General features: G+C 36.0%; 2 protein-coding genes and 1 long non-coding RNA gene across 3 annotated transcripts; 2 read left to right on the top strand and 1 right to left on the bottom strand.

The window, feature by feature from the left end:
- Positions 1–348: 348 nt before the first annotated feature.
- Positions 349–720, top strand: LOC132111680 (uncharacterized). Its single transcript, XR_009424838.1, has 2 exons — positions 349–538; positions 613–720. It is a non-coding gene; the product is annotated as an uncharacterized LOC132111680 (long non-coding RNA).
- A 31-nt stretch (positions 721–751) lies between these two features.
- LOC132111679 (UMP-CMP kinase 2, mitochondrial-like) lies at positions 752–5909 on the bottom strand. Its single transcript, XM_059519216.1, is given in 5 exon segments — positions 752–1556; positions 2423–2656; positions 3952–4153; positions 4333–4447; positions 5206–5909. Coding segments are annotated over 5 exon segments (1002 nt in total). The 5' UTR covers positions 5536–5909; the 3' UTR covers positions 752–1435.
- A 390-nt stretch (positions 5910–6299) lies between these two features.
- Positions 6300–10142, top strand: rsad2 (radical S-adenosyl methionine domain containing 2). Its single transcript, XM_059519215.1, has 6 exons — positions 6300–6707; positions 6856–7017; positions 8086–8315; positions 8405–8554; positions 8814–8846; positions 9223–10142. The coding sequence occupies exons 1-6, from the start codon at positions 6368–6370 to the stop codon at positions 9385–9387; spliced, it is 1080 nt and encodes a 359-aa protein (XP_059375198.1). The 5' UTR covers positions 6300–6367; the 3' UTR covers positions 9388–10142.
- The last annotated feature ends 201 nt before the right edge of the window (positions 10143–10343 follow it).

Here is a 10343-nt window from a genome sequence, read left to right as displayed (position 1 = left end):
CAGTTTTGTAACATTTTATGTTGATTGTTAAATCAATAACAATAATAAATTCTTAATTATTGCCCTGATGGTGGAAATGTTTTTCACTGCTCTATCTCTTTTCTTAAAGCCATTTCACTAATTCGTGAAGCTCAATTATCTTTTGCTGCACATCAGGAATATATTCTTTGGTTTTTCTCATTGTGATGGATGATTAAGGGAATTCAGGCTTTGTTTTCCCTCCTCTTTATATGTTCATAATCACCCTGGAGTGCTCAAAATTGTAATTATTAATGGAAATATACTTCAGAGATATTTTACTCATAAGAATTTCTAGGGGTGCCAATAATTCTGAAAAACATTTTATTTCCTGAATATATTTCCCCCATTTTAAATTATTTGTATACAAAAAATGGTTAGCTTTTTAAATAAAAGATAAGAAGGATTAACAATGCAGATCAATCTTCACAGCCTTCTTTGATCATATTTACCAAGGGTGCCAATATTTTTGGACATGACTGTATATAATGTGTGTGTGTGTGTGTGTGTGTGTGTGTGTGTGTGTGTGTGTGTGTGTGTGTGTGTGTGTGTGTGTGTGTGTGTGTGTGTGTAGATAGATAGATAGATAGATAGATAGATAGATAGATAGATAGATAGATAGATAGATAGCATACGGACTACTTTTTCATACTTGACGAAGTGTGTTCCCTTCATGACAGCATTTTCATAGGTGAACTGATTGTTTAAAATAAAGTGAAACTTGAGAGACATATTTAAAAGATTTATATTAGATTACAATTTATTCTTGGCTGATTATTTTAGGATAATAAACAGACTTTAAGGAATCTGGAACTGAAAGCTGAGTTAAAGTGTACACTTTTGTCCTAGCAAATCACTCTTAATTAATAATCAGATTCTGTGTCCAAAAGCAACAGCAACAAATCAAAGCAAGTTTAAACTGCCTGTAGATCTATTGCTTTTAATATCTCCATGAGGTCCCTTGATTCCATCTCCTAAAGGAGTGAACATCAAGCTGACCAACAATGAGTTCTTGTGTTTAAATCTAATTGAAGTGATTGATAAATTCTCCAACCTCTTTAGCTGAGTTCCTGTGTTTCGCTGGGAATAAGTCAGTATGAGGAAAGTGCATGCTGTGACCCTGCGTATGAGAGCTGACATCCTGCCACGGCACCCGCAATAACTTACCCTCTCGTGTCATCACTAAAGCTCGGTGGGCAGGGGAATATGCTCTGACATGTCTAGATACTAGCCCTGAAATATATGCTGGCAGTTAGCCACCAGCCTCCCTTTCAATCACCAGGCTCATCTGACTGTGACTGGGGCTCTAACAGTAGAGTTAGTTTATTGGGGGTGGAATCGTAACACTACACTACCATCTAGTGGTGTGTGGAGAGATTGCATGGCTTCTTGTCTCGTCGGGTAGAGAGCTGGTTGTTTACAAGTGACATTTGTTCCTAATTAAATGCTGCACTTGTTGCAGCACTTCTCGTGGAGAGGGGCTTGCATCCACAATGATGCAGGCAGGATTCTGGATTCTCTTGTAAGCTTCCTCCACTCTGAAAACAAGGAGCAATTTGTCATAAATGCTAACTGTCTTTATAATATGATGGCATTGAAACACAACAGAAAACTTAAAACTTGGCTAGTACAGGGATCTTCCTCAGGAGACAGAGCCATTTGTATTTCACATGTGTTCTTGTAATGCAAAAGTAAAAATAAATCACTATTTTATTACTTAATATTTAATATTTACAAATATTTGTTTACATCTGATGAACAAATTTGCATTTTTTTCAATAGAATACACACTACCTTTCAAATGTTTGGGGTTGGTAATTTATAAATTATTTTAGTTTTTGAAAGAAGTCATCACGGCTGCATTTATTTGGTCAAAAATACAGTAAAACTAGTAACATTATACACACACACACGCACACACACACACACACACACACACACATATATATATATATATATATATATATATATATAGGCTATATATATTTACATTCAGTTGAAATAGAAATGTAAAAGTCTTTAATGCATCCTTGCTGAATGAAAGTTTTTTTTTTTTATCTTCCTGACTCCAAACCTTTGAACAGTAATTTATACAATTAAAAAATGCCAAAAATGTTGCAGTTGGCACCAAATTAGTTTCAAAAAGAAATTCCATTATTAATTATTAATAATGTTTCACATAAAGTTATTTCTTTTTTCCATAGTAAAGTTTCATTTAAGACACAACGCATTTTCTGTCACATTACCTGAAAATCCCCTAGAAGTAGCTATTGAAGTTTACTATGGAGTATTTAGGCCAGCTGGGGTACAACCAGTCTAGAGATGTACAACAACACCTGATAACATTATAGGGTATGTTGGGATGTTCCTGAAAAACACCCTCACATTTAACAAGTTGACCTACTTAAGTCGGAAGAGCTGATTGATCTCTAGTTCAGCCTCCTCGACGGTCTTGTCCTGTCCCCTGTCCCTGAGTCTTCTCAGTCTTTCTTCTGGACTGACTGTGAGGAGCAGCACCAGGTTTGGTTTGAGCAGGTCTTCTGGCCACTGGTAGAGCTCTGAGCCTGGCTTTGGGATGTTTTCAACTCTTCCACCAACTGCTGTGGCAATGGCATACGCTGCTGTGCTGTGCCAGTACCTAACAGAGACAATAAAGACAATCAATAAATACATACAAATTTTTTTAAGGGGTTATCTATAATTGTGATAGGGAAGAAGCTACCTAAAAGTAGAAACAATGCTACTTACTTTTCCTACCAGTGATATATGTGTGTTAAGTAATATTTTGTGAAACATTTCTAGTGAATCACGTTTGTTAAATGGATAGTCCTTAATCCTACCCCATAACTAAATTTAACAACTATTAATAAACAGCAAATTAGGAGTGTCTAGAGGGAAAACTCTTAATTAATAGTGAATACAGTATGTGTTCCCTATTCTAAAGTGTTACCGACTTTCTTTCTTCAGATGAACACAAAGAAATATTTTTAGACAAATAATCTACAGTATCTCTGTAAATCCACATAATTCAGGTGAACATGACCTAAAAATTGATTCTTCAAAAACCACACAAAGCAAACCCGCCAGTAATCCATCCGACCCTAGTAGATGAATCATTGCCTCCTGAAGCAAAAGAAAAATACTAATGTTTAAACGTTTTTTTAATTATAAACCATCGCTTCTGGTCAACTGTCAGACATGTCAAATGAAATCTTCATTTGTGTTGCACAGAAGAAAGAAAGTCATATACCTGTACATCTGGGATGGCATGAAGGTGAGTAAACGATGAGACAGTTATTTAAATTATCAAAAAATATTAGAAATAAAAATGTTTCAAATGATTTATTTCCCTGCACTGTCCATAAATGTTGCAACACTCAAGATACAAATATGTCAATGGGGTGGTACAAGAACTAAAAGGTAAATTGTTTGTACCTTATTTATGCCTAAACTGTACATATTAGTAAAGGCGCATAATACTATGTTAAAAGTCCAGAAGTGTACATATAAGTACCTTAGCTTTAGCTTCTGTATTTTTGTTTACTGCCTCAGGGACAGCTTTGTTCCTTTTTTCTGATAGTATTTTACATTTGTATTTTGTTTATGCACCTGTAAACCATATTTTTTACTTTATTCATTGTATTTTGCATAAATTCATCTGTTTAATTTAATGCTGATTTCCTAATCAATATCCTCATTGTTTTGTGCCATATAGATACTGCTCTGTTTACAAACATATCTGAAATCAATCAATATCAATCAGTATTCCTTTATAATGAAAATACCCTTGAATAAACATTTATGGTTGACTGAGCCTCAATTTCCACAAATCCAGCTTTAAAATAGATATTTGCGACACTCCCATACGGTCCACAGCTCTGCCCATACAGCAGCTGAATCATGTGAGTATATTTGTGGCGCACACATCTCTACCTGTCCTCTATGACAGGAGCCCTCAAGGACTCTTTCCCGATGTGGGCAGCGGTGATGTAGTTCCCCAGAGCGTAAAAGGCCCTGCGGATGAGGGGTGGTTCTGAGTCAAAGCGCAGTCTGAAAGGAGCTAGGCACTGGGGAGGAGAATTCAGCAGAGAAGCATTCAGAGACTCTCGCAGGGCTTCTGTGAGAGTAGTTTTACCTGGGTACATGGAGAAATCAGGGAAACACATAGACAGAGGTCAACAGAATTTTAAAGTGCTCACTATTTGCTTGTGCATGCTTTTTATCATATTGCCACCTATGCTTGGTGAAAAATATTGTGTTTGACAGCATACTTATTAATTAGCTAAACAAATTTGTCAAAGGCTCAGTGTTGACCTGTGGCATCCAGTCCCTCGATCACAATGACAGGAAATGCATCACCCCTGCTGGTCTCCAACTGTTCATGTACAAGCTTCAGCACTTCCTTTGACTCAGGGATAATGTCAGTGCACTGGAAAGGGCAGAAAGATGTATTGCAAAATTCAAGTGTTATATGCATGGTTGTTGTCCACAAAAGAAATACTGTAGCCGAAGCACAATAAAGTCCATAGGCCCATAATTAAAAAATAAATAAATAAATAAATAAAAACTTTTGGGAAGTCTGGTCAAGTCAATCATTTTGGATAAAACAGCATCCAAAACGGTATGGCATTGCCATGGGAAGAAGTGCAGAGATTAAAAAAACATTAAAAAGATTAATGTTGTGAAATATCTTTGCAATTTAAAATAACTATTTTCTAGTTCAGTTTATTATAAAATACCATTTATTCATGCAATGGCAAAGCTGAATTTTCAGCAGCCATTACTCCAGTCCTCAGTGTCACATGATCCTTCAGAAATAATTCATGCCCCAAAAATATTCTTGTTATTATCAATATGGAAATAGTTGTGCTGCTTAAAATGTTTTGTGAAAATAGTGACTTTTTTCAGAATTCTATGATGCGTTTGTATAATAAATCGAGCATCGGGCAAGTTCAGACAGGCCATGTCAGTCAATCTTGCATCAGCTGACAATCAGCTGTCCTTGAAGTATACCAATCCAGTTTCAACACTTCTCACAGCAGTCTATTTAAATCCTCCATGCATCCCAACTCCTCCTAGCTGGGATCTATATTATAATCTGATATCTGTTTGAGGTTGAATATATATAATGAAAATAAAAAGTTAGTAAAAATAAATATAATGCTTTAAAATCCTAATATACTGTACCTCCTGAAGAACCTCATAGGCGTCAATCATGCAGTAGTAGACATCAGAGCTCGTGATGTTCAGTGTGGACGGGTGATGCTCTGCTGCTGCTGCAGGTGTGACGTACTGCCTCACTGACTCCTCCACTTGATTGATTGATTGATGTCACAAGTGGACATGTAGCGAGAAGAGTTTCTCATCGCCTCCAAAGAGCTGCTCATGAGCCTGATGAAGCTCTTGCGGGTTTGAGCTCAGCGTGAAATAAAGAGGTTCAGTGCGTAGGTCAAACTCCACCGCGAACACACGCGAACACAGCTGTCCACAGCGAAACATCGCTCTCTTCAGCATCATGAACCGTGTTACATATTATAATATATACTTATAAGTACGTAGCATATACAGAGAAATATCAATCTGATCTGGAGGACAGCGCTTACTGAAAAACGAAACTAACATACGTTACCCGAAAACGAAAGGCAACTGTTTACGTAAACAAGCCCGAGCTGACTGAGTCTATCAAGCGAGATAGCAACAGTGCACGGTGGAATCAATTGCGTGTTAATATTTAAACTAGGAAACATTTTATTGCAGTTGCTTTTAAATAATCACAAGTAGCCTTAATAATAATAGGCGATGACTGAACAGTAGCCTACGTGTTCAGTGTAAATTTTAATTTCCTGTAATATGCTAGCTGGAACCAGACGATCAAGATTGGTTGGTTTCAGGTTTATCCAGACTTAATCATATTTGTTTATTAATGCTCATTCAAATGAATACCTGAGCGGTGAGGACATTGTTGTCATAATCTTTAGCCATAGCAACTGTTATTCTTAGGTTTCGTTTCTTTAGTTGTTGGACAATCCGGTTCCAGACTAGCAATCATTTCACCAAAACAAGTAAATATATTAAACCAAAGGCTTAATGGACAGGCCTATTTGGCCTATTATTCGTAGGCTACTGTTGTCGTTGTTAACAGTTTATGTTGAAATGTTAGGTCAGGAACATTTTTCCAGATGACCGGATGAAACACCACGCCTGTGTTCGACTCAGCTGGCAGTATTTATCTTTTGTTTTCCAGTTCCCCAAGCAAGAAACGAAACTCAGAAAAGCATCGAGCATTGAGACTGCCCCGTATATAAAGGGACACGAGTGCTCTGAGCGTCAGTTTCTACACACCGTCAACATGTTGACATCAAACCAAGTTGGTTTTGCTGCAATGTTAATGCAATTTTGTTTCAAGAATGTCAACAGCTTCTTAGCAGCCCTTTTGGGATGGATTTCGCGGGTGTCTGGCAAGCAGGTGCAACATACACCTGTTGGAAACATCAGTCGCCCGAAGACTGGCACCAAAGAGCAGAAAGAGGGCTCCAGCACTCAGCTGACTAGAACTCCAAGCAGTGTAAACTACCACTTTACCCGGCAGTGCAATTACAAATGCGGCTTTTGCTTCCACACTGCGAAGACATCTTTCGTCCTGCCCATTGAAGAAGCAAAGCGAGGCTTACGACTTCTCAAAGAAGCAGGTAGGCTATCTGCATTTAACTGACAAACGTATACGATAGGTAGGCTAAACTAGATTTATTTATTTATTTATTTATTCGGCTTTTTTTGTCTTAATGCTGACTGTCATTTTTATTCGCAAACTTTTTTAATATTATTGATATGTTTTAGGAATGGAAAAGATCAACTTCTCGGGTGGAGAGCCCTTCATTCACGAGAAAGGCAATTTTCTGGGAGAGTTGGTGCGATACTGCAAGCAGGAGCTGCAGCTGCCCAGCGTCAGCATCGTTAGCAACGGCAGTCTGATCAGAGAAACCTGGTTCCAGAAATACGGTGAGAATCATTCATGACCAACAGAGGGCAGCGGAGATTGCTTCTAAACGCTTTGGCTTTAAAGTTACACTTATAGCCTATATATAGAAAAAAAACTATATCAGCGTTTATACAGCTCCACGAAAGGCCGACGTATATTAAGCCACACTTAGTGACTGAATATTAAGAAGGTAAATTTTTTTTCATGTGAAATGGCATAATATTGCACTGTCAAATGAGCTTTTTTGTTTTCCAAAACACTAGCAGCAGTCCACCACTGCACTTTCATGTCAATGCCTTTTTGTCACTACGCACTACATTTTTTGTTTCAGGTCATTGCGTGCAATGGCATACAGTGAGATCTTATTTGAAGTGATTTTATCTAACAATTAATAATTATTTTATTGCTGCACATGAGAATCACCAAACCTTTCATGACCTGTAGGCCTATGACACAAAATAAAATAATAAAATAATAAAATAAAGGTGATTTAACAGAGTGTATGATAAAATAGTTGTGAAGAATGGCCAACCTAAAAATTTAATTAAAAAATAAATAAATAAAGTGATAAGACAAAAATAAAAAGTTTGGTGTCTGTAATTAAGGATGCATTAAATTGATCAAAAGTGAAAGTAAAAGACATTTCTAATGTTATTAAAAAAAACATTTCAAATAATTCATTAAAGATCATTAAAGAATCTTGAATGTGTCTAGAAAAAAATATTAAGCAACACCTATCAACTATCTTTAACATTAATAACAAGAAAGGTGACACTGAAGACTGGATTAATGATCATTAATTAAATGTCATCGCAGGTAATAAATAACATTTTGAAATATATTAAAATAGAAAACAGTTATTATAAATTGAAATAATATTTGATTGTTTTACTGTTGTTGTTTTGATCAAATAAATAATTACACTCTTTGGAAAAAAATCTCACAGACCGCAAACTTTTAAACTGTATATTAACTAAACAGAATATATACATGGTTTAATACATTACAGGAAAATACATGGTTATATCAAAGGTATTTACATATAGTGACAAAATTGCTCAATTTTTATTTGTTTCTGTATTTTATAGGTGACTACTTGGACATCCTGGCAATATCTTGTGACAGTTTTAACGAGGACACCAATAAAGTCATAGGTCGAGGTCAGGGCAAGAATAGTCACCTGGACAAACTACATAAAGTTCAGAACTGGTGCCGGGAATATAAGGTGGCTTTCAAAATCAACTCAGTTATCAATACCTACAATGTGGATGAAGATATGACCGAGCAGATCAATACTCTGAACCCAGTGCGCTGGAAGGTATACAGTTACTTCCTTTACTATAGACACTATCATTTTAACCAGGCTGCTGAGCATGTGTTTAAGGCTGTAATGCAATGTACACGCAGGTCTTCCAGTGTCTGCTAATTGAAGGTGAAAACGCAGGGGAGAACAGCCTCCGCGAGGCAGAGAAATTCATCATTAGCGATCAGCAATTCCAAGACTTCCTGGACCGCCACCAGAGCGTTAAGTGTCTGGTTCCAGAGTCTAATCAAAAGGTAATTTCGAGGAACAGAGCGCATACTTTCGCTCAATTCAGATCGCCATTTCAAAGTAGCTTACAATTTGGAAGATAAAGTGGCATCAATTTTTGAGTAATACAGCAATAAACTTTCAGTTTCAATTCATTACCAAAGCTTTTACGACTTATAAGTGAGCACAACGAGATTTGAATTTAAATAAAAATAGGCCTGGGACTTGAATATACTGCTAACTTGATATGAATTGTTTACTTACTCATTTATTTTTCTTTTACAGATGAGAGACTCTTACCTGATTCTTGATGAATATGTAAGTGGTTTCATATTTTCTTCCCAGCATCCATTAAGTTTCCTTCTCATTAACGTGTGAAAGACTTTTTATATATATATTCGATTATGTTGTCATCAGAGTCTAAATGATTTTTTTTTAAATATTAGATTACACTATTATTACAATTTAAATTATTCTGTGAAATTACATTATGCTATCATATCAGTAGCCGAGGGATTATGGATAGGAATATAATAAGGCCTGCAGTAATTTGCCTCATTCCAGGCTTCAAATTACTTTTCCCTCCCTTGATAATCTTTGATCTCTATTAATAATCATGCTGTCTACGCTACATCATCAGAAAGAGCGATCATAATAAATAGATTTTTTTAATCTTACATATCTGATGCCGCAGATGCGCTTCTTGGATTGCCGAGAGGGGAGGAAAGATCCGTCGAAGTCAATTCTGGATATCGGTGTGGAAGAGGCCATCAAGTTTAGTGGTTTTGATGAGAAGATGTTCCTCGTAAGAGGGGGGAAATATGTGTGGAGCAAAGCTGATATGAAACTGGACTGGTGAACTGTCTCAGTATTGCTGTTTTTACTCTGTTTTTACATTGAGACTTGGTTTAAATTATAAATGTGAAATATATGGTAATAAACAATTGTACAGTGTAGTTACAGAAGCTTGAAAAAAAGCTGGTTGAATACATTGGTGTGTAAATGTCTGTTTTTCAGTATTTTTATGAGATTCTACTGCACTGAAATACTTGCATAGATTATTATGTATGATTGTTTATGTTTGTTTTTTATAAGATTTGTATTATGGTATGCTTGCTTTGAATCTGGAATAGTTGCATAACCTGAAGTATGTTTTTTAATTTTTACCGACCGTGCTATGGTTGTCTTTGTCTTGACATTCTTATAAGAAGTAATTGATTTAATGTAATCTTGGAAAAAAATTATTGATAAATTATCAGCTTACACAGTTTGATTAATAACTGCACTTTGAAAGCATGAAAGCACTTTGAATTATAATGAAGACTTAAGCACACCTTAGATGCTTTAATTTCCATTGTATAGAATTGACATTTTAGTTTGCAGCTCCTCAGATCACAACTTTGAAAACTTACAAAAGCTCTAGACTTTCTCCTGTAACAGCATTAAAAATAAAAAGCTTTAGGCACGTGTAATATATAGTGAAGATCATGAGGCACCCTGAAAAAGAAATCCATAGAAAACAAAAAAGATTCCTGAAGTATCTTTTATTTTATTTTTTAAACAATGTTGTAACTTCATATTATATTTTATTGAAAATAAATATTTTTAACAAAATCTTGTGGTTTCTAATCTCATAATTCTTGAAACTGCTCAAAGTGTCATATTTGAAAATGAAATTGTCACAGTGTCTGGGTTGTGTTCCCTGGGTTTCCACTAGGTGTCCTCCTTTCCCACGGTGTCTGTCACCTTATCACTTCCTGTTCCCTTATTTGGTCACCTTCCTCTTTGTTGAGTAATTGATTGTTTCCCACCTGT

Source organism: Carassius carassius, chromosome 31 (genome assembly GCF_963082965.1).
Source record: "Carassius carassius chromosome 31, fCarCar2.1, whole genome shotgun sequence".
In the NCBI taxonomy this organism is placed as follows: Eukaryota; Metazoa; Chordata; class Actinopteri; order Cypriniformes; family Cyprinidae; genus Carassius; species Carassius carassius.
The sequence above is the reverse complement of the archived record's forward strand: the minus strand, read 5'-3'. Positions and strand labels throughout refer to the sequence as shown.